The 27,653-nt window shown below is 38.9% G+C and overlaps 1 protein-coding gene and 1 long non-coding RNA gene across 3 annotated transcripts; both read right to left on the reverse strand.

The window, feature by feature from the left end:
• Positions 1–1,390: 1,390 nt before the first annotated feature.
• LOC120107789 (protein CLT2, chloroplastic-like) lies at positions 1,391–20,934 on the reverse strand. Of its 2 annotated transcripts, none has more exons than XM_039121245.1 (10): positions 20,108–20,934; positions 18,440–18,585; positions 18,039–18,076; positions 12,027–12,142; positions 6,597–6,696; positions 6,485–6,520; positions 6,283–6,333; positions 5,930–6,053; positions 2,550–2,666; positions 1,391–2,153 (listed from the first exon to the last, which is right to left on the reverse strand). In XM_039121245.1, exons 1-10 carry the CDS (start codon positions 20,491–20,493, stop codon positions 1,996–1,998), a joined length of 1,272 nt encoding a protein of 423 aa, XP_038977173.1. In that variant the 5' UTR covers positions 20,494–20,934; the 3' UTR covers positions 1,391–1,995. The 2 variants fall into 2 exon arrangements, with proteins under 2 accessions (XP_038977173.1, XP_038977172.1); XM_039121244.1 differs by having other exon boundaries at positions 2,550–2,675; positions 20,108–20,931.
• Positions 20,935–22,361: 1,427 nt separating this feature from the next.
• On the reverse strand, positions 22,362–25,696 carry LOC120107790. Its single transcript, XR_005509431.1, has 3 exons — positions 25,489–25,696; positions 25,311–25,403; positions 22,362–22,950 (listed from the first exon to the last, which is right to left on the reverse strand). It is a non-coding gene; the product is annotated as an uncharacterized LOC120107790 (long non-coding RNA).
• Between the last annotated feature and the right edge of the window lie 1,957 nt (positions 25,697–27,653).

A 27,653-nucleotide genomic window follows, 5' to 3' on the forward strand; every position in this document is an offset into this window, starting at 1 on the left:
GTTTTTTATTATTTTAAACCAAACACTTTGCATCATGATACACCGTGCAATCCGCATTGGACGCTACAGAAATATTGTATCATATCAGTTTGGTGATGATATTCAGTATGAATGACATATCGATACTTGGTATGTCAAGAATTTTTATAGTATGCCGTACTAATACTGTGTTAGTATGGCATCATAAAAAATTCGGTACCAACATGGTGAATCTTATTTTATATGATCGAGTCTAATTATATTGGATGGTATTGCTTCTTGCCCTGAATGAAAGATGGTGTCCAATTCTAGATAAGCTTAGCTTTTCATTTTGACTCTCCACTAGCATCCGGATTCCGTAAGCAATGACTTGATCTGCCCAGGGCCCTACCACCGCAGTGGAGGACAGGCCTTGCAGTAGTTTCACAAGCCCCTCACAACATTATCCATAATAATCATTTAAAAGTTTACATAATAATAATTATTGTTCTTTCTTTTAAAGAATTACAATCACATATGATGACACTTATATCATTAACAATTGCCAATATTTAATTTCTAAACAATTCATTCAGAATTAATTGTCTAAATAATGACCATAATTTCTGATGAACAATACCTTGAGTGAAGGTGGTTGAACAGAAAAGTTGAAGAGAGAGAGAGAGAGAGAGAGAGAGAGAGAGAGAGAGAGAGAGAGAGAGAGAGAGAGATAGTGTCTTGAAAGTGATAGAGAGAAGGCTACCAGAGAGTGTGTGAGAGAGAGATCAGACTTGACATTGATGGAGAAAAGGCCATCAGAAAGAGTGACAGAGAAGCTGATCAGAGAATTAAAAGTGATAGAGGACAGCCACACACACAAAACAGAAGAGAGAGAGAGAGAGAGAGAGAGAGAGAGAGAGAGAGAGCATAGCAAATGAGAATAACAGTGCGAGCTGATCCATTCCTCCATTGCATGCAGACAGAAACATGGATAAACAATTAAGATAAAGTAGACGAAGACAAAGGGACGTCCCAACTTTTCTGCCCTCGTCTGTTCACACCTGCTTTAGACCATTTCACGGCTTTTACGCGTTGCTTGCCATCCAAGTCGGCGGGCGGCGGTGCGCGGGGGAACCCCATCCACCTGGAGATTCTGTCGGGTTCTTTTAGCTTTCCGTACGCCACATGAAACCGCCCCGCTTTTGTTCAAGATTTATGATGACGACCGTTACAACAGTGCAACAACCGTTGTAACAATTTTTAACACCAAACCTCTCCCAGTTATAGATGCTCTGGTCTTGTATGGTATAATTGGATGTTGGTACTTGGGACTCTAGGGAGAGGCAGGCACCTTGCAACACATTTTTTTTATTTCAGAGATTAAAAGAGTTACCATATAAGAAGGAATGATATTCTTTTATGTAAACAGGGATTTGAAGCACAACATCATTGTTTTGCTTTATATCACAGTTACAATTGTCATTATAACAGATTATTAATACTAAAAAGCTTAAAAAACATACATTAAGCGACAAATATCAGGCATTATACGTGTTACAACAGTCAATATCAGAATATTGGTGTTATGAAAGCCTTGGTTCTGCTCCAACTTCTAATATAAGCATTCATAATTAATTAATTATATTGCAACATAAATTTCATTGTGAGATCGTGGATGATGATAAGTCCTTGCTACATTGCGATTTGCAACAAATTAGCAATTGACAGTTTGGAGCTGTAACAATATTACTGAAGACTGCGGAGTTACTTGCATGCATAACCATTCCTGGCTGGCAAGTTCAACAGTCTATGATATGATCCGGCCTCAGTCCATGTATACACCTGATGATGAGGCTTTAACCTGTCCATCTGCACCTCAGACTGGTCGCAACTCATGCAGAGCAGTAAAATATGTGGTGCAGGGACAAGCACAGTTCCCAATAGATAAATACCGTGCCTGTCAATAGAGTTAGTTGCAGCATGAATGCCATTCTACTCAATAGCAGGGATCTTCAGAGCATTGCTTCGAGCATAAAGTTAGTCGATTTTATGGGAACAATTTGCTGATTGAGGGAGATTGTATAGTATCAGTCCCAGCACCACAATTGCAGCACCAATGATGAAGTATGTGTTCAAGCTTGTGCCTTGAGGGATGTAAGGTAATGGCAGCGAGAGAATATAGATGGAAATGGGCACTAAAACAACATGAAAAACAACCTTTTAGTCCAAGAAAAATAACTCATTTTACGATAGCATATTATGCCTAATAAGCCAATTGTAGAGCGACACATCTGAAATTTGCACATGCAGCAAGCAAATGCCATATGAGAATACTTGTTTGATTCAAGAAATTTCACTATTTCGCAGGTGATGCAGTTCGTGCCTTTGGGTAGCACATGCATGCACAAACACATATCTTAAGTCTTTTGATTTGGTAAATTGGCTTTGCAGATGGGCCATGCATGCACTTGGGTATGTGTGCCTGTTCGCATGCATGCATGTGTCCATGTGTGCTGTGTGTGTGTGTGTGTGTGTGTGTGAGTGAGTGAGTGAGAGAGAGAGAGAGAGAGAGAGAGAGAGAGAGAGAAAACCTGCTAGTGTTGCTGCAAGAGAAGCAACTAATGCAGATGAAATTTTCACCAGACCAAGCAAAGATATGTTGAAAGCCATATTCATTGTTATAAAAAGTAGAGGTAATAATGGAGCTCCTTCACAACCTGAAAAACAGGGTTAACAGACTGATTCATATAAATCTGCTGACAAGCAAAAGATATTAACTTTAACTGCATCCACATCTTTGACAGAGTAGGTTTTCCTATAAGAAAGAGAGCACATGATCTTTAAATATATGTGGCGGTGCAAGTAGAATATTAAGTGAAATCAACTTCAATGCAAGTGTTTTCACCCCTGTGAAGGCTAATACAAAGGTCATTTACTCCAAAATTTGGGGCATGTCACCCCTGTCATCAGGAGGGGAACGGAGTTGAAAGCATGATTGAAGGTCTGAACTTAGAGGTTATGATTGAAGGAGAGATCTGGAGTTAAGAGGTGGTAATGGTGTTTCGGCACCTTTGGTTCAATTTTGTATAGAGCTTTCTTTTCATGTGGATTTTGGACCCATTCTATGTGATCTAACAATAAATATATTTATATTATCTGGGCAGTAGTTAATAGAAGCAATAATATATTAAGAAGAGTGACCATAACATCTTCCCTTATCTCTTCAACCTCATCTTTCCCCTTTCTTCTTCCCTTCTCTTGCACATCTCTTCCTCTTCATAGCCCTTTAGCCACTCTTTTTTGACAAGTTCAATACCATAGCGCTCTCTTTCATAGATTGAAGACAGATCATGAGGTTAGACCTATATCTATCGATAATGTTGTGGTCTCACACCCTAACAAATTCTGCAAAACTATATATACCAACCAGTAAAAGAAAGGAAAAGAAAAAAAAAAGAAATTTGTCAGAGTCAGACTATCTAAAAACTGTTCTCCTATTAAAGAAAATATCAGTGGTAGTGTCATATTTGTGTTGCTTGGGGGTTGGTGTAGAATGCAAGTTTCAGTCATGTACATTAGTAATAGCATCCATGTCCACCAGTTTGCTAGCTTGAGTTATGTTCATGAGATTCATAACTGTTTTAACGTTTAAAACATACGACAGCATCTAAAGAAAGAATTTAATATTCTTGATCAGACTAGAGGTTCCAAGTGAAAATGTAGCAACTATGCAAAGGTCTTGACTCTTGAGTATGTATTTTTCTGGCAGTACCCAACAGCTATGCATATTTGTTATTTAGCAATAAAAGCACAATATGCGATTAGCAGATATGATGATGAGTTTTCACCATTCCTTGCATTAATCACAGATTTCTACGAGATGAAGACCAATTTGTAAGACTTTAAAAGATTTACCTCATTTGGTGATGGATTTTCATAAAGTTCTTAAAAAGAAAAACAGATACACATGTAGATGATAACCTTAGATTAATCAAACATGGCATCTGTTTTATTAAAGATGACTTTTGTTTTTGCCTTATAGTTAAGGTCCGCTATACCGACCATACCGACGTACCGGTAGGCACCTATACCAGTAATGTACCAAACTGAACTGGGTCGTACCGACCCGGTTCGGGGACAGCACGCGCAAAAGCGCGCGGGCGCGCAGGTGAGCCGCCCACCGCACGCGAAACGCATTCCGCGCGTTTCCCTCGTTTTCCCGCTTAAAACCGCAACCGCGCAACGCATTTCCCTGGTGGACGCGTTTCTCGCACGGGATTTCCTTCTTCCCGAGCCTTCTCGTTTTTTCTCCTCTCTCTCTTCCACTCTTCTCCTCTCTCCTCCGCTCTTCTCCCGCGAGTAAGCGCCAACAAGGATCGCCTTAACGAGGCCCGGTACCAGTAAGTCTCCTCTTTCTCTTCTTCTTCCTCTTCTTCTTCTCCTCTTTCTCTTCTTCTTCCTCTTCTTTCTTCCTCTTTCTTCCTCGTCTTTCCTGTTCTTCTTCTTTCTTCTTCCCCGCGCCAGCACCAGGTGGTACTGGTGCTGGTTCGCACTGGTACGCAGCAGAACCGTTTTCCACCGTTAAACCGTACTGGTTGGCCCCGGTACCGATACGTGCTGAACCGGCCCATATAGCATACCTTACCTTATACTAATTTTCTAATACAAATGCTTATGATGGGTGAGACTATAATTCCTAGTGTAGATGAGAAACCTTGAATTTTGCCTATGATTGTTAATCATCCTTAAGTTTAATATAATGATTATCGGTAATATAAGATTATATTCAATTAAGTTGCTAGATAAACTGATGTGTTGTAAAATAAACTTTAAACAATCAACATCCCATAACATGTGGTCAACCATCTTTATGGGATTCTACAAATGGCTAGTCTTGATGCAATGAAGGATCTTGAAAGGAAAGTATCACAACCAAGGTCTGCCGTACCGCCCCATACCGAGCGGTGCAGGGCATATTGTACCATATTGGAAGAAAACCGATACGAAACACCTTCAAGTCGGTATAAGCCCCGTACTAACCATATCGAGGCGTACCACCCCGTACCAAGATGCATATCAGTCCGTACCAAGGCATACCGGTCCATACCAAGGCGTACCGAAATAAAAATTAAGAAAAATGGTTATAAAGCTATTTCGGCACAGAGTCATTCCGTACTGTACCAAACCAACAAGATAGCGATACAGTACCTGATACCGAGATTGTGAACCTTGATCATAACACTATCAATTCTTTACATACATGAATAGCAAAGAGTTTGATTTTTCTTCCTCTATTCTCTTGAACCAAAACTAGTCATACAGTCAAATTTGTAGAAGACATGCAATGCAACAAAAAATTTAGCAGTTATAAATGAAAATGTGATAAATGAGATAATGAGTTTCGCTTGCATCAGTTCAAATTACACTTCTGTCTTGTAGCTCAACATATTCTTTATTGCATGAAAACCATATTATAACGCTAGTGTCATGTCACCAGTGTTTCTTTAAAATCATTATGCACATCACATGAGCACTTATACACGGAATCTTTGCTGTCGATTTCATGATGGTAAAAGTTCAAACAAAAAGGAAAAAAGGCTGATTGACTTCATAATCATTCTGCATCAACATTTCTTTTCCTGATATTTCTGTTTGTTTTGGGTTGCATTTTACTTTGTTCTTCATAAACTTTCAGTGCAAACCATCTGATAACTAGCGTATGGATAATATTAACTAGCAAGTTTGAGGTTTTACATTCAATACAATTAAAAACAGTAAAGGATTTGGATCAGGAGGGGAATGGTATAGAAAGTTTATTTTCTAAACAACCTATACAGGGATACTGATGTTTAAACATATTAATAAATATTTATTCATTTCCTGCATATCTCAACTGTATCTTGAACATATTAAAGAAATAGACATAAGCAAAGGTTAACTGCAGAGTTATTTCTGTACTAAGAAAACTTGCCTGTCATATTGCCTCCTAAATTCAAAAAACATGCAGCTCCACTTTTTATGTATGAGGGAAGTTCAGGAAAAGGAATTCCTCTCATGTTTGAAAGAAAAGGAAGAAGAAGAAACACAAAAAGAGCCTGCATAGGCAAAGGATCAGGAACCTCAACTTAAACCTCCTCTTAAAATTGAGCTCATAAGATATTCGAAGGAAAACAAACATGAACACTGCAAATTCAAACCTTGCATTTTGGCAAAACTTGATATAACTAAAATGCAGGTAGGCACACCAGCTGCATTTGCTACAGTTTTTGAGAAACAAATAAATACAGAAAAGGGGGAACAATAACCATACAGGTTTAAACTCACCTGGAACGCAGATCCAAAAGAATTGACAACGAATATGTCAAGAGGCTTTCCCTGCATAAAGATTAGCTTAAGGTTGTAAAGAATTATAAATGAAAAAAAAAAATACGACGACATTCCATTCCACACTAGTTCATCACTTCACCTATGGTCTTATATGCAATAAATGACATATTTAATTGAAGAAATTACAAGCAAAAATTACCTGAAGGCGCTTTGCACTGTCAATGAAAACAAACTCCTGCCATTATATGTGGTTTAGAGTTTTTTCAATATGAAATACTAATGTAAACCTAATAACTAGCAGAGGCTTAAACCTTGAGAATGGATGCGGCAGATTGAAATGCAGATGAGGCCACCATCAGCGCTGGCCAGCGAAATTCAACTTCACATAGAAATTGACCCCCATTTGCCCCACTGCAGTCAATCAGCAACAAGAAGTTGAAGTCTTTATAATCTTTATCATGAAAGAAAAAAAAGAAAGAAAAAAAGATGCCAGCAACAGACCTTATACTTAAATAAAGGTCCAATAATAACATAAACTGTATGATAACTTATACACATAATTGCAATCAAATTTCAGAGTCCATGGGCACAGCCAGGATCAATATGATAAACTATATAAAGATCGTCCGACACTTCTTTTTTGGTCTAATTGATGAGTTTCCTTTTGTTTATATTGTTGCTTAGTTTTTTTAAGAGATTTGACTTGCTCCCAAACTTTGAACTTTCCTATATCATGCCCGGCCGTATGTCAAACAATTTTGACTAGTAAATTAGTACCAACCAATTTAGGATTTTAAGATTGTAAATTGTGATATCACTAGACATTGTTAGCTTTTTTCCTCCCTTTTCATGTTACATTATCTGTCCAGATTAGTTTAGTTATGATATAATTAACTAATTTAGTTTCTGCAGCATAGAAGAACATCCTCAATTGCAAATGCCTATGGTCATTGTGCAGAATCATTCATCAACCATGAAAATTGGAGTGTCTCTGGCAAATTTGTGAATATGAATTCATCATATCAATGATAATGTCCTCATTTTAATCTATGACATTTTGTTCAGAGCTGATCGATGAAGGAGCCAAAACATTCACTGGTTCATGTACTAGAATAAGTTATTCACATCAAAGCTTAATTCTTTCAAGAAAGTCACTTCCAAGCAAGGTTTGTGATACCAGTTTCAGTACCTGTACTGGTACTATGTTTGTACAGTGTCGATATGGGTTGTTTCGCGTATAGACACTCAGCATGCCCCTATACCGAGTATTCGTTTGGTATGGGTATGGTATTTCCTAGTACGAGGCGGTATGTGCCCTGTTACGATGAACCTTCCTTCCAGGTTTCAAATAAATATCATTTCATCAAGGCCCATGATCATGCTACGTTATCTTTAGCTGCATTCAATACTATACTTATACAGATGAAGTTAAAAATTCTTCAGAAAAGATATGTGAAATTAGCAATAAGTGTCAAATATGGTTTCAAAAGACTCCAATCTCAAGATGCATGCATTTATCGTTTCTTTAAAGAAGATACAAAAATATGGAATTATTTTTGGATTACTTTGCCACTAAGGGAATCACCCCCAAACTTTGTCCATCTCATTGTTATTTTTTCAGATAAAACAAAAATCATGAAAAGCAAGAAAAAGCAGATGTAATGGGGTTATCGGAATGTCTTCATTAGTTCCATTTAAGGGGGAAAAATAAAGCTTCTTTGCATACCAAAATGTCAGCATAGGATAACAATGTGGGCTATATTTCTGAACATAAAATCCAAAGAAAGAACAAGTCTAGACCTCTTGATTTTCTAAGATACATTTGCAGAGTAGACGGTTGAGACACACTAGCTATGCTGTTTCCAAAACTTCAGACCCACAGTGCACTTTGTTTGGGGCTTTGGGCTAATTAGCTCCATGATACTAGCCAAGAAAAATACTCTTTCCATGTATGGAACCAATAAGCAAGTGCTTCTGAAAAGCTGTATCCACCTTCCGCACTATGGAGATATGCTGAGACCAAACATCAATGATCGAGTTCTTGAAGTTCACATTAACATTAGGCCTTTAAGGAAAAGGACCAACTAGACTAATAGGTAACAGTTCAAAAACTTCTTTAAGAATTAAATGATATAATGCAATGTCTTGCATAAGTAATGGTAAACAACATGCTTTAACCTTCACTAGCTTTCCTACACCAACACTGACTCCTAGCAGATGCTTTCTAGGAGCAGGCAAACTTAAATGAATCACTTTGATATCTAAGCATGGACAATAATCAGAGTCAACACTCTAAATTCAGCACATGCCAGTCTACAGCTTAGATAAGCATAACAAATGGCTCAATCCAGCAGGACCAGCACTCAAACATGCTGAGAAAGCAAAAATGAAATGAGGGCACCATGCGCCAATCTGGTACATTGGAAGATTTCACATAATTTAGTAGATCTCTATTCAAGAGGTGGAACAACACTCTATTTTATGAGCTATCAAGTGTCAAAATGTTGAAGATAAAGCTAGATTTTAATTATATTCTGGTGCAGGGTCGGCGAAATCATCCCGAACCGGATGGTTCCGGCCATTCCGAGCCGTACCGGTGGCCCACCAGTATGGTTCCGGCAACGAAAACGAAAACCATTGCCAGAACCGAAGAAGGAAAGAGAGAAAAAGAGGGAGCAAGCGGGGAAGGGTGGGATAGGGAGAGTGAGGGAGGCCGCCACCCTCCCCCCTCGCTCTCTCTTTTTCTCTCTTGTTCTCCCTCTCCCCCGCCTCTTCTACTGTGTCGGTACGGGTCCGGCACGGCATAGGCCCGTACCGACTCGTTCTGCCAGAGAAACAGTACGGTCCGACATTGGTCTAGTGTCAATAGCACAAAAAAAAAATACAATACTCCAGCACAATAGATCAACCTGGTAGTTGAGAAGAGATAGGAGATTTAAAGTTTAAAACAATTATTGTAAGAAAAATCTCTGGATAAAAGCTCTTTCTTAGATTCAGAAGGATGAGAACATAACAGAGGTTCATTAAGTATGTTGGACTTCTCATGTAAGGAATGTTTATGCAATGAAAAAAATAACATGGATGGGGCTTCTTTCTTACTAGACCTAGGAAGAGAGTAAGGTCGGTCAAGCATGAAGTAAGCCAATACATGCGAAAGCTAACCAAGACAACTATCTCACTATGTCAGCTGGCATTCCTCCCTGTTCCCTCTTTCCAAATCTTTTCCTTCAGCCAGTAGGAGAGATGTGACTGTAGCTTCATAGTTTAACAGAAGAACTAGAAATTCAAACATCAAATTGAACAGATCTTCAAACTCTAAAGAGAAAATGAAAGATGGACTCGTCTTTCTTGTTTACTAACAAATATTAGGCCCAACAGCGACATGGATAAAGCTATCATGGAGAGGAATAAAAATTGAACATTTACGTTAGAGATTGTTATAAATTTCTGAATGATGGTGGACTGATTGCCCTTTATTCAACACTCTCCAAAATCAAGTGCCTCAAACAGGACTAAAATCTTCACATGGCTGGCACTTTAAGATAATATTGACAACAAAAGAACCTGCATCAGAAATGATTAAGCACAGGACATTGAACTTTGTGGACATTGTGAGGAAATGGCAATCGTTTGTTTATTTTCTGTTCTTTTACTCAACAAGTATCCAACATCTATCTTCGAGTTATAGTCATTCAAGGTAGACCTTCATCTCTCACTTCACTATTGAGAGTTTGTTGAAACAAGAGAATCGCATTATAAGATTAACTTCGATCAGTAGGTGATTACCATCTGCAGGAGTACACAGGGAAAAATGGAATGGAAGAAATTTCCACAGTAAATTGAGCTCTCTTTCTGCTTTAGCTTGAAAGGCTGTGAAGCTTTTAACGGCCTGGTTGAATCTCTGCAACAAGAAGAGACTAACAAGTGTCACATATCTCTGGAGAAAGATTAGTTGCCACAGTACTTGAGTGTTCTCTAGCTTTCATATTTCTTCCCCCTCTCTTCTCTTTATTTTTGAATTTTGATATTTTTCTAGTATGCCTTGGTGCAACAGCAAGGTTGTTCCATGGTGATCTCGGAGTCACATGTTCGAAATATGGATATAGTCTCTTGCATGTGGGGGTAAGGCTACATAGATCTGACCCTCCCTGGACCTTGCAGTGGCGCGCACTAGGATATCCTTGATATTTTTTCTAAAAAATTACTTGGTTTTCCCTACCCTTTGAATAAACTTTAAAAAGGAAGAAAAAGAATATCTCACCCAAGGTTTAAAATACTAATAACGAGCTCCGTACTGCTTTTGTCCTAGGTCTGGATAGTATCAGGAGCCACCATCGACTTTTAGGATTGTCTGCATCCTAATAGCATATTGGGATGCCAAATCTTTTGCTTTATATTTTTTACTCTATATATTTATGCATTCATTAAACTTTCTTCTCCTAAATGAGTATTAAAGTGAATATTGATATGCTTTCTATGAGTTTTTGGTGTCGAGAAGGCCAAATAGGTGTGAGGGCAGGGCAGATTTGCCCTTCTTCCCCTTCTTTATCCTCCCTCCCTCTCTCTCTCTCTCTCACACACACACACACACACAAGTGTGGTCTCTATCTGCACTTCCCTTCTTTGACTTAGCCAAAGAGAAAGAGAATGTGCCCCCCCCCACTTCTCTCGTTCTCATTTTTATTTCAAAATTAAGCAAATTGGTCGGATCAATCCTGGTGTTGGCCAAGAAGGCTTTGATACTAGATGGTACCAGCAGATTTCAGTTAAGATAAGCAAGATGTCCCAGCCTATTAAAAGACCAGTGTCTTGTAGGTGTCCATGTCTTGGTTTCCTATGGAACTATCCGGTACCAACGATGGGATCCCATCTCAAAGGGACCTAAATCCTTTGTCTCACCTATGCATAAGTCTAGCAAGGAAAGCTTTACTCCAACAAGCACACGACACCAGTGCCCCATGCTAGCCCATGCAATTTGTGTCAAGTCAGTACTTAGTAACTAATTGTGCAAAATGCATGCAATATAATCTCATGCCCATGATGCAATAGAGCGCACACAAAGGCTAGACTGCGTTGAGTTCATGGTCAAATCCTAAGCCTCAAACTAGTTCCTAGGTGCACTATGGGTATGCTGGGGTCCACACTTCAGTTAGCTTATTAAGGTGACAAGGCAACATGAGCATTGAAAAGTACATCTTAAAGAGCTATAGATGGGTTTAAGCCATCTATGTAATTGAAAAAAAAAAAGAAGAGCTATAGCACTTTCTAGTCCACAACTCACATGAGAGCAGGTACAGTTGTGCTTTAAAAGATATTTGAAGAGCAAAGAGATGAACCTAGATAAAGGCTTCGATTATTTTTATTTTAATTAGAAAAAAGCCTTGGTCTATTAAAAAAAATCTTATCTTTACGTATATAACCCTGCTAGGAAAGAGAATAAACTAGTGCCTTAAAACCTTCCCCTCTAACTTATGGGAGAATAATGAGCTCATTATATGAAAGCTCAATAATTTGCATAAAAAAACCATATCAAGAAAATTGCCTGACCAATATTAACTTCAAGTGAACACCCAAGCAATTAGCGAAAAAAAAGAAAAAAAATTCAATACAATCATAGTCTTTACAACAATGTTTTTTATCAATAAAATGAATTGAGCACTAAACTTTGCAAATAAAGAATAACCAAATGAAATAAAGATGATAAGTATCAGGCTTGATCTCAAATTCCCCTAATAACATACCTTGCTACTGCTAGAACCACTCCTACAGTTACAAGTAGGCAACCAAAGATTTGGTTGAATGAATATTTTCTTCCCAAAATTATGACAGATAAGATAAGCTGCCACACCAAGAATGACTGCAACATGCAAAATAGAAGATGGAGATATAACAAAACATTAGAACAAAAAATAAATAAATAAAGCGCTCCACTCTTTGAATAAGTATACATAGAATTGCTTGCTAACTCCATAAAAAAATCCTGTTCATTTATGAAGACAGCATGTTGTAACTATACTGGAAAGACTGTAAACTACACAGTAAGAGAATTAGGTAAAAAAGGTAACAGCTACACTCAACCATGAAGGTGGCATTCTTTCTTTGGGAAAAATCTATAGGAAAAAGAACTTCATCTTGTCCTACTTAATCAGAGCGTGCAACCTATTTAGATTCCCATACATTAACTAGATGCTGTAGAAAGCCATAAAACGACAAAAAGGTATATAAAGAAATAGTGAAAAAAAGAAGGGGTCCAAAGACAACATCAGGAACTTACTGCGAAACAGAAGGCATTTAAAGATGGAAAAACAAAGGAAAACAAGAGTCAAAACTTTTAAAGCTCATCATTTATACTGATGCTAGAGAACAAATACCACGATTTTTGAAAAAACATCTGCAGTAAAGAGAAAAAGAGGAGGGAAAAATAATATCCTTTAACCTTTCAGCATGCTATACATGCCACCAATTGCTGCAAGCAACCAACGGTAAGTATAATAGCTTTCATGGCAGCGTTACAACATTTTATGGTAAATATCCAAACCTCAGATTTGGGCATCCAGCATCAATTGAGGAATGCAAATATTAGTTGAGGCATTCATCAACAGAAAAACATGGAAATACTTCCTTAGCACTAGAATCAGGTGTTATCTTGTATGCATTCAACTTTAGCAATTTGTTTCTCTAGAAAATGGATAACATTATGACAATTGGTAAAAAATAGATAGCATCACGACAATCGGTAAGAGTATGGATTTTATATAGCATTGTCCAAGAAATCATATCAATATGGTTTGCATTATTTGTCATCGTTAAATATGCTATAGTTGCCTTTCATAACTGCTGTCAAATACCAGAAACTATATGTAAAGAAATCCAATGGCGACCTTATCAAGGTTTTAGCTGGACACACCAAGCTAGTACATGTAGAACAGGAACAAGGGTGGTTGTTGTGCAAATGAATTGAAAAGAAGATGAAAGAAGCCTGAGAAAAAGTTTGTCCACAGCACAGGAAAAGAAAGTGGAAGAAGAGGAACATAGTTCTATCGGGGTCTCAGTCAGCAAGTAAGGTGCAGCTGCAAGGGAAGAGTTATGGGGCTCTGTTGAGGTGTAGTATCTATAGGTAGTTCAGATGTTTCATCCTATTAAGTTTAAATTGTTTTCAATTCATCTCAAGATAATCTTTTAGACAGGTCAAACATGAGATCAAGTTATCATGTGACGTTTTACCAATGGGTTGGGTCCATGAATTCAAAGGGGTAGCATCATAACCTGGTTTTTGGGGCTACAATAAAGCACACGCATTTCCCTGATACTCCTTGTCTTCCTCCTTATTCGCTAGACATTTCTAAGTCTAGAGTAACCTTGAAGTACATTGCTTCTTGGTTGATTCATTTGAGCTTAGACTACACAATTGATATGGCAGGTTTCTTTACCAGCTATGCCTTCTGCATTCGAAGGCAACTTCTATCGTGCATCAATATAATGCCCATGAATTTGATATTGATGTATAGAGGACTGATGTTAGGTCACACGTTGGTCACAGAGTGTTCCCAAATTTTAGTTGATCCTATGGGGGTTTACAAAAACCAGCTTCATAGAGATGGGTCAAGTCTATCTCACCATATCTTTTGCAATAGGACTATGAGGTAATGATTTTTGAAAGATAACCATACAGTGCTTGTAATAGAGTTTAAACTGAGAACCCACTTTAACAGATAAATAGGCACATGGACAGGAGTAACCCATGACTAAAATAAAAATGTTAGCAATGGTCACTTGATCCAACCATTTCAGATCAATCATAACTGGGTTGCAAATATGACCAAATGTAATTCATCCATCAAAAACAAATCTACACAATCCAAAAAAAAAAAAAAAGCACCCACAAACAAAAGAAGACCGTTCAAAATCGAACAAATCATATCTAACTACATCACAACTAGCCTGACCAAAACCTATCTTAGATTCATAGAATCTGATTTATCCAACCAGTTAGCACTTGAAGATCTATCATATAATCTTGAGCTAGAAGTCAAATTTAACCCAACTTTGCTCAACATATTTATAGTTATTCGCTTAGCTGAGGGTCCTATAAATGCTTTATTCATTCTCTACCTATTATTTACAATAATTAGTTAAATAATAGGTGATACTAAGATGTCACTGCCCACGTAATGAAATTATGGGCTGGTCTCTCTTGTATTTATCTTCTCAACCTAAATATGAGAGTTCCATATAACTGCTTCTCCCATTTATGGTGTACTTCTATATTGAAGTTGTTGGTACTGATTTCAGGCTTATTTATGGTAAAGAAAGTACTGTTTATCCAATTTTAAAGCTTATGTTACAGCGGGAAGAATTCTGTGAGTTTGTCTTCTCTTTTCCTGTATATAACTTCAAGATCTGCAAAAGTATCTTCTGTGAGTTGTTACATCAACCTTAGCATAATATGCATACAGAATTATTCTTCATCCTCTGTCATGAATGTTACTCATTTTTCTTTTTTTTCCAAATTAATTGTGTGATATTTATCTAAATTTATCCTTAAAGTAACATCATAAACCGGAGTCCTCTCTTCAATCTAATGCTCTTAGACTGGTCCTTTATCCTTCAAACTTAAAGCCATTAACATTGCAGTCTAGCAACCTGAAGATGATAAGTTTTATCTATTTGTATTTGTTTAGATTTTCTTCAACTTAAATCATAAGATCTTTAAGTTATCTATTTATTTAGATTATCTTTTTGTTTAGGGTCTGCAAAACTATCTTTTTATGAGTTGTTACCATCGACGTTAGCGTAATATGCATAAAGAATTATCCTTCATCCTTTGTCATGAATATTACTCCTTTTTCTTTTTTTTTCCTCCAAATTAACTGCATGATAGTTATTTAAATTTATCCTCCAAGTAACATCATATAGTCAAGCTTTTCTTCAATCTAATCCTCCTAGACTGGTCTCTTATCCTTCAAACTTAAAGCCATATAAGCATAGTTTGTCGAACCGTGCAAATTGGACCAGTCGATTACTGGTATGGTTCGAGGGTTTGATTTGGGGCATAAAAGGATTGAGGGCTTAGCTGGCTCACTACTTCCTTCAAGGGTTGAAACTGTCCATTGCTCGCTTTATTCACTCCTCACCCTTCAAAACCCTAATACCCCCATCATCCCCATTTGCTGCCCGCTTTGAGAATGTTCTCTATCATCATCCTTGACCAACCAAGTAAGTCTCCCTCTTCTCCCTCTCCCTCTCTCTCCCCCTCCCCCTAAGCCCCCCTCTCTCTCTCTCTCGACCTCTCTCTCTTCCCCTCCCTCTCTCTCCCCCTTGACGATAATGAGGAGGGTTGTTCGAAACCTCTCAGCTTGTCTGTCTCCCTCTCGCTCCTCTCTCTCTCTCTTTTCCTCTCTTTCCCTCTCCTCGTTTTCCTCTCCCCCTTCCTCTCTGGCTCTCCCTATTTTAATACGCCCTGAATGGCATGGTACATACCTTGATCATGCCAAACCAATCGCTGGCTGATACACCCTCCGGTATCGATTTGGTGAACATTGTATACGGGTGCTTTCTTTTAATTTTGAATGCTATCCATTAACATTGCAGTCTAGCAACCCGAAGATCAAGGAGTTATCTATTTGTATGTGTTTAGACTTTCATCAACTTAATTCATAAGACATTTAATTTGTCCTTTATTGCGATTAGAAATTAAATGCCACACCAGCCCTAAAAGGTAAAACAAATTTGGATACTTGTATTAAAAATTTTGCATTAAAGGGTGTTTACTGTAGAATGTATTTATAGTTTATTTAAAGTTTTTTAAAAATAACTGGGTGGAAAGAAGAAAAGGCTATTTGGAACAATGCCATCCCATCAATTAAACATCAATAAGGTCTCCATTTTTTTTCTTTCTCTTTCTCTTTCCTTCTTTTTTTTTGAGTTCCAGAAAAGACAGTGCTAAAAGATAACCGATCATCATTATCAAGATCGGAGAAATTGTTTTAGTTCATTCTCCTGAAGTAGAAATTCATGTAGTAGGTTGAGGAGACATCTCAGGACAAAAGATTTTCCTGGTGGAAGTAGATTTTACTTACCAGATAATAATTGGGGTGTATTAAGTTGGATTGCCTACAGAATTTTAGCAAGTAATAGAATTTGTAACTTTAAGCAGAAGTACTAACTTCAGCAGGATGTAACTGCTCGCTGGAAAGTCCTTTGGCAGAAGCCAAAACATTCAATTATATAAATGCAACACATTTTTTGTGTCATTAATGACATGTAATAAAACCTAGTTTTTGATAAATTGTTCACCCATTTTTTATCAAAAAAAAGTCTTGCAGAATAATTAGAGATGATGAGTGATACTATGCCTCTCTCTCTCTCTCTCGACCCCTCTCTCTTCCCCTCCTTCTCTTTCCCCCCTTGACGACAATGTGGAGGGTTGTTCGAAACCTCTCGGCTTGTCTGTCCTCTCCCTCCTCTCTCTCTCTATTCCTCTCTTTCCCTCACCTCGTTTTCCTCTCCCCCTTCCTCTCTGGCTCTCCCTATTTTAATACGCCCCGAATGGCATGGTACATACCTTGATCATGCCAAACCAGTCGCTGGCTGATACACCCTCCGGTATCGATTTGGTGAACGTTGCATACGGGTGCTTTCTTTTAATTTTGAATGCTATCTATTAACATTGCAGTCTAGCAACCCGAAGATCAAGGAGTTCTCTATTTGTATGTGTTTAGACTTTCATCAACTTAATTCATAAGATATTTAATTTGTCCTTTATTGCGATTAGAAATTAAATGCCACACCAGCCCTAAAAGGTAAAACAAATTTGGAAACTTGTATTAAAAATTCTGCATTAAAGGGTGTTTACTGTAGAATGTATTTATAGTTTATTTATAGTTTTTTATAAATAACTGGGTGGAAAGAAGAAAAGGCTATTTGGAACAATGCCATCCCATCAATTAAACATCAATAAGGTCTCTATTTTTTTTCTTTTTCTTTCTCTTTCCTTCATTTTTTTTGAGTTCCAAAAAAGACGGTGCTAAAAGATAACCGATCATCATTATCAAGATCGGAGAAATTGTTTTAATTCATTCTCCTGAAGTAGAAATTCATGCAGTAGGTTGAGGAGACATCTCAGGACAAAAGATTTTCCTGGTGGAAGTAGATTTTACTTACCAGATAATAATTGGGGTGTATTAAGTTGGATTGCCTACAGAATTTTAGCAAGTAATAGAATTTGTAACTTTAAGCAAAAGTACTAACTTCAGCAAGATGTAACTGCTCGCTGGAAAGTCCTTTGGCAGAAGCCAAAACGTTCAATTATACAAAGGCAACACATTTTTTGTGTCATTAATGACATGTAATAAAACCCAATTTTTGATAAACTGTTCACCCAGTTTTTATCAAAAAAAAGTCTTGCAGAATAATTAGAGATGATGAGTGATACTATGCCTCTTTCTGTAAGACAAGAAATCACTGCTCATGGAGATTCTGTCCTTGACTCATGCCTAGGGTTTACAAACACAAGGGGCTATTTTGAGCCAAAAAAAGAACAGAGCAAAATGCTTTTAAGGGTATCCTCAAGAGTGATAACTGAGATGCAAACTTTTCTGTAAACATGTCCAGATATATGATGATAGCTAAGTCTATTAATGTAGATAAATATAAAACAAATAGCTCAAGAAATAATATGCCAAGCAGATGAAAATTGAGGAAAAAGAAACTATCATTTTTGAAATAATTAGCTCACTCAAGACCAGCATTACCTGAGACAATATAGGAATGGCAGGTCCAGGAAGCATAGCTGCATGGAATATGAAAGAAGGTCTTATTTGTAAATACAGTCTACAATATAATAGAGCAATTTCATCTTCTTTTGCTAACGTCCATGTACAAAGAGATCAATCAAAAACAAATAGCAGTAATGATTACAAAAAGAAGATTATACATTCAAAAACTAAAGAACCTTATCTTTGATTAACTTTATTTTTGCACACATTCACTACCGTGAGTTAACCTTCTGCTAACATTCTCTAAAAGAATACAAAAGGCATCAATTTTAACATTAAGCAAACTGAAAAATCAATGGTTATATCCAGCATCAAAAGAAAAACTAAAGAGAAAATTAAAACATTTTAAAAGGAAAAAGGATAAAATCTACAGTTACCTCCAGCAGACATCCCTGAAGCAACGCCAAGGGCTTCCAGGAAACCAATTGCTATAAAACGAGATTTTGGGATGGCCAGCATTTCCTTAGTCACAGTCCCAGCACGGTATCTGATGTAGAGAATAGAGAAATATACCGCCACATATCTGTGATAAACTATGTTAATTCTGGCATATTATACAAATATAAACTTGCTAATTCATAGATGAAGAACTGCTTAATGAAGTAAAGATATCATGTGAAAAAGAAATGGAAAACCCCCCAATTATTCATAACATATTTGCCCGTATTCGCAATATATAATAAGAAGCTGCAACAAGCAATATGTTAATTTCTTGACAAAAATAAATTTAAAAATATATAATCAACAAATTACATCGACAAATATAATGCATAAATTCATCATCTGGATGCCATTGTATACCGTGCAAAACGTTATACTTTGTAATTTTGCATATTCTCCTGAATTTGATGGCTACAACTATAACAATCCAGGACATCACTCAAAATGGCTAGCCAAAAGGTATTTTTTGGATTCCTTAGTCCTGTATAAGTGCCCAAGATCCTTCCAGCGAATAATCGATGTGAGACTAAATACACGCTCGCATGGGTCCTCACATACTGCCCCCGTTTAAGACTTGAAGTCCACATCATGATAGAGATCTAAATCCATTCAAATCTAATCACAAACACCACGATCGGCTCATGGTCAGCCTCAATAAGTCCATGTTGCAATGTCTCCTAGTCCATATAAGCCATGGGCTGGATCTGTTCTGATACTATTTGTAACAACACAGGACCTCACCTAAAATAGCTAACCAAAAGGTATTTTTTAAATTTCTTAGTCATGTATAAGTATCCAAAATCTTTCCGGCGAATAACCGATGTAGGACTAAACACATGCTCACATGGGTCTCATAGATACACAAATAGGTTTCTTGTTACATAAATTCACCCTAATGCAATGAATCAATAATTTTATTTTGAGTAGAAGTTTTCTACCCCGTGATATCATATGATTCTCTCTTTTTCTCTAACAGCCAATCACCTGCTATAGAAGACATTTTAAATGCTAAATCTTGAAACTACTATCATTATCTTTGGGAGAAAGACAAGGAAAGTTCCAAGTGAAGAACATTAGCCACATAAATTTCATCCGTCATCTGGTAATAAAGAAAAGCATGCAGTAAACATCAGACAAACAAAATAAGCATGCCCATTTGCATCAAGCTGATCAACAACCAGTACATAAAACACAGCAGGTCACCAATCAATATCAGTAATAAGAACATACGTCCACCCAAAATCCATCAACAGTGGTGCCAGAAAATTGACAGATTGATACCAAAGATATCAAGAGCATGACATATATGTACTCAAAAGCCCATTAGCAGAGTAATTCCATAAAAATCACCAACCAATATGAAGTGTATGGAGACATTTCAAATCAGAAAAGATATCAACTCAACTCAAAAACCCATAAACGAGGTCGTGTTAGAAAAATCACTAGATATTGTTGTGCAAAACCAACTGAAACGAACAGTGGGACAAGGGAAAACATTCTGCACTACTCGAACAAGATCGTGCCTTTCAACTTCAATCAAATCACACAACGAGGCCCACAGAAGCAGCGACGGGTACAGTCTTCTAATTACCAAAGAAGCTTACCCAAAGGTGGTGACTTGGGCCAGAAAGAAGGGATAATTCTTCATGGGAACGAGGGCCAGTTTATATAGAACCCGATTCAAGACGGCGAAGAGAACAGTGACCCCCGATCCAACCAAAATCCGGCCGTCGAAGCCATCGGCAAGCTCTGCCTGCCTGTCAGAAGCTTGAGTCGGAGGAAATACCAGTGGTCTCCTCGAAGATTTGGGTAACAGCCAGCTCCGGCTACTGTAAACCCTAGAATCGCATATCCGCGAGCGCATTGCCGAGGGAACCACGAGACGAGTCCTAGGGTTTAGGAGGGGTGGCAGTTTGGCTTTGGAAATGGTTCTGTGGAGAAGGGGAGTGTATGACGGGAGGAGATGGAGATGACAGCGAGAGGCTTCCATGGAATGGATGGGCTTTTTAATTTGAATCCTGGAGCTCAGCGGCTATGTACGTGGAGGAAAAGGAGAGGAGAAGAACACTGGGAACTTCTCTGAGGAGCAAGTGGGCATGGATTCGCCCCCAGGGGCAGGTGGGAAAGGGGAACTTCATATGTACGGCCGCTGGAGTTATCTACAGGACAGCTACATGCTTGCGTGCGACCGCATTTCACCCGCATGGGAATTGATGTTTCCATGTAAATATTGCGTGCCCACTGATTCCGAATCCCAGGCACTCTGCCGTGGATAGAGAATCTAATAATGCTGCAGATTGGATGGCTTCTTATGCGGTCCATTACTTGATAGATGTTTTTTGGAAGAGACATATTCTATACCATCTTTTTTGTATTTTCTGATTTTTTTTTCTGATTTTTTGAGTTACATTCTCATCTATTGGGTGTGAGCCACTGATGTACCAAAAAAAAAAAAAAACCCACTGATTTAATATTCAGCCAAAATTGGGGTGACAATAAATGTCTAATGGCCAAATGTCTTTGTGTAGTTAAACAGATATTGTTTCCAGATCAAAGCTAACAAAATTGTAGTTAAATGGGCAGCAGCAATTTCATCATTTCTTTTACTACGCTTTGGCGCAAGTTTTAGTGGGAATTAGGGCAGGCTGGTGTGTGAAGCCCAAAATGATTTTTGCTATGACACATTCTCTGCAACTAGATGTGGAGAATCATAGTAGCCTAAAAGCCTTTGCCTTAGAAGGAGATTCTTCTTCTAAACATGAATAGAACATTCTTATAAAGAGTACACCGAGTAATTTGTTGGTTGTGCTTAAACCAACTATGAACCGAACATTCTCCCTTTATCTTTTCATACAATTTCTGACCTTTGATGTTCAGTTTCATCATGTTCATGAGAAATGTAATGAGACTGTTGGCTTGCAGTTAGGGCTGGAAGTGGGCCAGGCCGGGCCAGGCCACACCCCTACCCAAGCCCGGCCCGAATTTATTTTCCGGGCTTCGGGCCGAGCCTAGGCCCGAATAGTATTATTGAAAATCAGCCCGAGCCCGAATGGGCCAGCCCGATCACATGAAGAGCTACAGAATGCAACAGTGATTAGTTTTTTCTTAGCTGAGCTACTGCACAAAAAAAGTAGCATAATGAACTCCACGAACACGGATTAGAAATTCTATTCATTTAAAAAAAATCTTAGCATTACACTCCAAATAACAAACTAAGAAAGACATGAACTAAAAGCATAAGTGGAAAAAAAATAGTACGATCAATTCAATAATCAAAGGGAGGTAAGTGGTAACCCCTCATGAAAAAACAAATATACCCCAATGCAGCCAGCCAACAATAGCATATTCAGAACTCACAGTGCTGGTCAAACAAATGAGAGAACCCCCAGTTTACTAATGCAACAGGAAATCCTATATGAGATCCAAGTAACAACCAAATAAGCAGCAAGAAGAGTAGATTCTGAGAAGCCTCGGTAGAAATATAATGTTGCCACAATGCTTGACATGTGACGTGACGACATGCAAAGGAAATGGAATTTATCATTCTATCAAACCAGTATATGATAGCTCCGATCAGGTAAAAGGATCAGCGCAATTTGACACTTCAACAATACAACTGCAAGTCTGCAACCAAACAAAAGGATTCCATCAAAAACAGGAGGTTAAAAAAAATCATCGCTCTGATCACATCTTGCTTCTCAGAATCGAACCAATTATTCAAATCACATTATATGACAAACGATAATACTTGAAAGGAAAAGGTACCCCCTCGAAAAGAAGCAATTAGAACCCCTCGAAAAAAGAACTGTCGTCATTTACATTCAACATTACAGAACTCGAGCAATTTGCAACTGTTAACACACAAATCAATCATAAATGTTTAAATTATAAGTACAATAAGCAAATAAAAAATATTAGATAAATTTAAAAGATTTATATACCTTCATCATATTGTTCACGAAGCCAATCTTGGGTACAAACTAAGGCTTCTACGGTAGATGGACTCAAAGAGCTTCGATACTGATCCACAACTCTACCACCAGTACTGAATGCCGACTCAGATGAAACAGTGGAGACTGGAATAGCTAGAACATCTTGAGCCATTCTTGATAGTATAGGATAGACTGCTGCATTGCTCTTCCACCAAGCCAAGATGTCAAACTCCTTATTCTCCAAATCAGGAAGCACATCATCATCCAAATAACTATCTAGCTCGGATCTCTTTGGGCGTTTTGAAGAACTCTGACTTCTAAATTGAGCAAAATCCATACCAAATTTCTTTTTGGAAGAAACGGAACTTATATCACCTTGTCCACCAAAATTAATTGTTCGCTCACTTGAACTCGTAGAGGGCATATTTTGTAATCCATCCACCAGCAGACCGCTGATGCCCAACTCGTTCTTGCCAGGGGGATGGACAAATTATCCAACATTTAACCTGCATAGCCTGTGTACTGCTGATTAATTATGCAATTTTGTTGCATCTACATACTCATTATACAATTTAAAAAGACAAGTACGAATATCATCAATCTTTTTCTTGCACTCCTCTAACTCAAATGCCTTTTGATAACAAAACTCTACAAATATCAATTTTGATCTGGGATCCAAAATAGAAGCAATTACCAACAAATTATTACACTGAGACCAATATTTGTTAAACTTCTTTAGCATCTCATTTGTTAATTGCTTCACTGTTTCATCAGTATTAATACTTTCATCATCAATAAAGTCCTAATTTCCCAAACTTCTTTTAGGTATAAATTGGATGTGGGATACTTACAACCAGAAAATACTTTAGTGGCATCAAGAAAGGCTTCTAAGAATTTAAGAATTATAGAAGCCTTTTTTCATTCGTCATTGGTGGGGCGTACACATGAATGCTCAGTTGCATATCTAATAAGAGCATCTTTATAATCAAGTGCATCATGCAACATTTCATAAATAGAATTCCACGTTGTAGAAACATCCAAAGTGAGTCCTTTTCTAGCAGAAAGTCTTATATGTTGTACAATTTTATTAAATGCTTGCATTCGAGATGGGGATGCAGAGACATATCTAACAATTTCTTTATACATTCAATAGCTTCATGAATGATTTTCATTCCATCCTGAACCATAATATTTAATATATGTGCACAAGATCTAATATGACTGTACTCCCCACTAAACAACATTGCATAACAAAAGTGATCTCGGAGCCTTCTCATTACAGCGTTATTTTACAATCTAATTTCCATTCAACAAGACATTTTTTTATAGCATCTTCAATTGCAAAGCTGGTGTGAGGGTATGGGAGTTTCTTGAAACTAATAATCTTCTTATGCAGAATAAAATCAGAATCAATATAATGTGCTGTGAAAGAAATATAACCAATTTTCTGATTTGATGTCCAAATATCAGTAGTGAAACTAACCCAAGAACTTAGGTTCTTGAATACATCATGCAATTTTTTCCTCTCTTCCTGATACAAAGCCATACAATCATGTTTTACAGTCTTACGACCGATAATTTTGAATAATGGCTAAAGAGATCTCATAAAATCCAAAAAAACAGTGTGGTCAACAATACGAAATGGAAGCTCAGCATATATGATAAATTTTGCAAGAATTTTTCTACTCTCTTCTTGGTTGAATTTGAAAGACTTTATCGAATCTTTTGAACTTGGTAGTAAGAGCAACTGATTAGTCGGATTCTTTTGATACTTCTTGCAAACATTTTCAAGATGGCGTTTTAGATGACTCGCTCCTTCTTTAGTGCTCCCACTTAAAACTTTTTCACAATATTTGCACTTAGCTATTGACCCTTCAGAATTTTTTTCTCGATAAAGTGATTCCATACCTAAGATCTTTTTCTAGAAGAATTGTCACAAACATTTTCAATAGTATCTTTATTTCTATCATCCTCATCCCTTAAATCTTCAACAGTCTCATTTTTACCCATTTTAGAATGAGACATTAGTAAAAATAATCTGCCCAAATAACAAAATAAATATCACAAATTTAACCTATAGCATCAGATATGTACGAAAATTTAAAAATCAACATATAAACCCTAAAATTAATCCTTTTAAGAAATAAGAACCCTTGTATACAAAACCCTATGCCATCTAAAACAAAGATAAATGGAGACCAAATTATACTTCTTTTTTACTTAAAACATGTAAGATTTAAAGGAGAGATTCTTGTTATGTTATTTCTGAAATACGAATCACTGTTTTCTGATTTATCTAATACTGCTGAAGAAAGATGTGGTATCCAATTCACGGATACAATAACATCTTTCAATTGCGCTTTTGAAGTATTACTATGAAACAATATAATGAGGAATCGTTTCCTTAATAGTTACATGCATAAGTGTATATATCTATGGGAAAAGAGAGCTAGGCATTTCTCCAAATAGATGAAAGGCAACACACTACACGTTAGAATTCTACATTCAAGAAAGAGAAGAAAAAAATACAGTGACAAATCAAATAACACAGACATTTTTGTTGACCAGAAGAAAGCTTTTTGCTGGCCCAAAGTACAGAGGTGATCGGGTTACCTGAAAAAAATAGGTATGTCACCAACAAATAGAGCCGGGTGAGAGGGAGAGAGAGAGAAGAGAGAAAGAGAGAGAGAGTGGGGGTGGGGGGAAAGGGGGTGTATGAGGCGTTGGCGGGAAAGAAGAGTGCACGCCAGAGCAAGAGGTGGGAGGTTGGGCGTCGGTGAGGGGCGAGAAAAGGGGAGGCTACGTCGAAAAATCCCTTCTTTTATTATGACTCGGATTCTTCGTTAAGGGGGAAAAGAAGAATTTTTGAACTTACATATTTGAGGCTGGAGGAGAAGGGAGACGAGGGCGACGATCCGAGATGATTGGCACTCGGCGACGACGACGATCCGAGAAGGACCGTTGATTCCTATCAAGAGAGAATAGACAAGGTAAAGCACCAAATCCGCTAATCATCTCAGGAAAACATCAAAATCAGTCCAAGAAACCCTAACCTGAAAGCTGCACTCGACGAGCCGCCGTCGACGAGCGGAGAAACCCTAGTACTCGACGAGCCGCCGCCGACGAGCCTCCACCACTCTCATCTCGCCTCTGCACTCGACGAGCCGACGACGATGAGCCTCCACGCCTCCACCGGACCACCGTCTCCGCATCTCGCCTAGTCGCCTCTGCAAATCGCGATTCGGCAAAAAATCCTCAACTGGCAACCGCAAAAAATCCCGTAACCCAGTTACCCAAATACCCAATTCTATTTCGGGCCGTCTTCAATTCTGGTTCGGGCTGGCATTGGGCTCGGGCTTAGGCCGGGCCCGGGCCGGGCCAATGGGAAACCCAAGCCCGACCCAAAATAGAATTGGGCTTAAGTTTTCAGCCCGAGCCCGGCCTGAAATTTATTGGGTCTAGCCCATAGCCCGGCCTGCAGGCGGCCCGGCCCGATGGGTTTCGGGCCGGCCCGAGCCCTCTTCCAGCCCTACTTGCAGTATAAATTTTAAAATTCTAAAGGATTTGATAGTCTTCCCAAAACTAATACTTGTGTAACTTTTCTAGTGTTCATATGCACTAGAAAACTTCTTTAAGACGTCGATAAGCTACATTTCAGTTTTGGGGAATTATTTGCTCATATTTGAATCCAAGGGAACTTTTTATAAAAAATCACTTTGATGTCCACTTTCCTTGAAAATTTATGGACACTTCATCAAAGATTTCAAGCCTGCATGATTAGGGTTTTGTGTGTGTGTGTGTGTGTGTGTGTGTGTGTCGCTACTATTATGCAGCTTGTTCTGATTACACTCAAACTAGAGGAATATATATGCTTAAACATTTATGCTTACACTCTGCCAGGCATCATTATCTTCTTCTCTTCATGGCTGCCGTTCAGCTCCGTTTGCTGTTCTGGCTTGGTAATGTCAGTAGGCAGTAATTTGCTTTCCCTGGCTTTCCGTGGATCCATGGCGTGATAAAGATAAAATGTTGGTCTAGATTCAGACTTTTCTGATATGAAATCTTTGTGATTGCATCTGCACATCGACCTGATCATGCTCTGATGCTAGTTTCATTTTATTTGGGGTGTTGTGGATGTCAAAAGTGTGAGATATGGGGCTGAAGTCAGCAGCCCCAGCCGACTTCAGCCCCGTCCCCATTCTAGGAAGGCCGGAACAGAGAATCGCGATTGCGATCCTCTCCGGTTCTTCCGGGGACAAACCAGGCGAGGGCGCCGCGGGGATCCCGCGGCGCCCTCCCTCCGACCGATCCGCGGCCAATCCCGGCCGCGGAATCCTCTCGACCGCCACGATTCACGCGGCGGAGAGTCGCCGCGAGGGGTGATAAAAAACCCCCAAGCCCTCCTCTCCTCCGCATCCTCCTCCTCCTCCTCCTCCTCTTCCCCCCTTCGCTCCTCCTCCTCTCCTTGGTGACCGGCGTCCTCTTCCCGACCGAGCGCCGCCCGGACTCCCTCGCGGCCACCACCTGTTCCGAGATTCATCCTCTAGATTTCGAGCGCCGCCACCGCCGCTTGACCACCGAATCGAGCACCGGCGGCCGAGATCTTCCTCCCACTACCTCTGCCACCGCCGGTAAGCCTCCCTCCTCCTTGCTTTCATGGGTTTTGGTCTCCTCTGTTTCAACCCAAGCAACCGAGATGATCTCGGTTGCTTCTCCTTCCCGTCGGCCACGGCGACAGTCGCCGGCCGCCATGGCGGCCGGCTAGCCATCGACCGAGGGGTGGCCTCCGGCCACCCAGGCCGGCCACCCCGCCGGCCCTCTCCCTCTCTTCCGTCTCTCCTACTCCCCCTGTCCGGGGGGGGTTGGGGAAGGAAGAGGCCCATCACGGGCCAAGCTGGGCCCGTTGGGCCCTATCCATTGCAGGCCCAACTTGGGCCCAGTCCAGTCCGAATGGGCCCAGTTGGGCTGAACCTCTATAGGCCCGACTTGGGCCCAGTTCACGGCGGGCCCGACTTGAGCCCAGTTCACGGCAGGCCCCGTTTGGGCCCAGTTTAAAAAAAAAAAAGAGAGAGAAGAAGAAAACCCGAAACCCAACTTGGGCCCTATTCAGATCCGAGCCCGGAACCCGAACCCGGATCCGAAACCCGGAACCCGAAACCCGAACCCATTTGGCCAATAAATGAAATTTTACAGATAAGCCCTTGACATTATGTTATTT

This window comes from Phoenix dactylifera, unplaced genomic scaffold (genome assembly GCF_009389715.1).
Source record: "Phoenix dactylifera cultivar Barhee BC4 unplaced genomic scaffold, palm_55x_up_171113_PBpolish2nd_filt_p 001019F, whole genome shotgun sequence".
Classification (NCBI taxonomy): domain Eukaryota; kingdom Viridiplantae; phylum Streptophyta; class Magnoliopsida; order Arecales; family Arecaceae; genus Phoenix; species Phoenix dactylifera.

Coding starts and splice junctions, on each gene's coding strand:
- LOC120107789 (XM_039121244.1), bottom strand. CDS start 20,493: ATGGAAGCCTCTCGCTGTCATCTCCATCTCCTCCCGTCATACACTCCC. Junction 18,586..20,107: donor GCCCAAGTCACCACCTTTGG/GTAAGCTTCTTT, acceptor AGTTTATCACAG/ATATGTGGCGGTATATTTCT. Junction 6,521..6,596: donor CTGCCGCATCCATTCTCAAG/GTTTAAGCCTCT, acceptor ATATAATGGCAG/GAGTTTGTTTTCATTGACAG.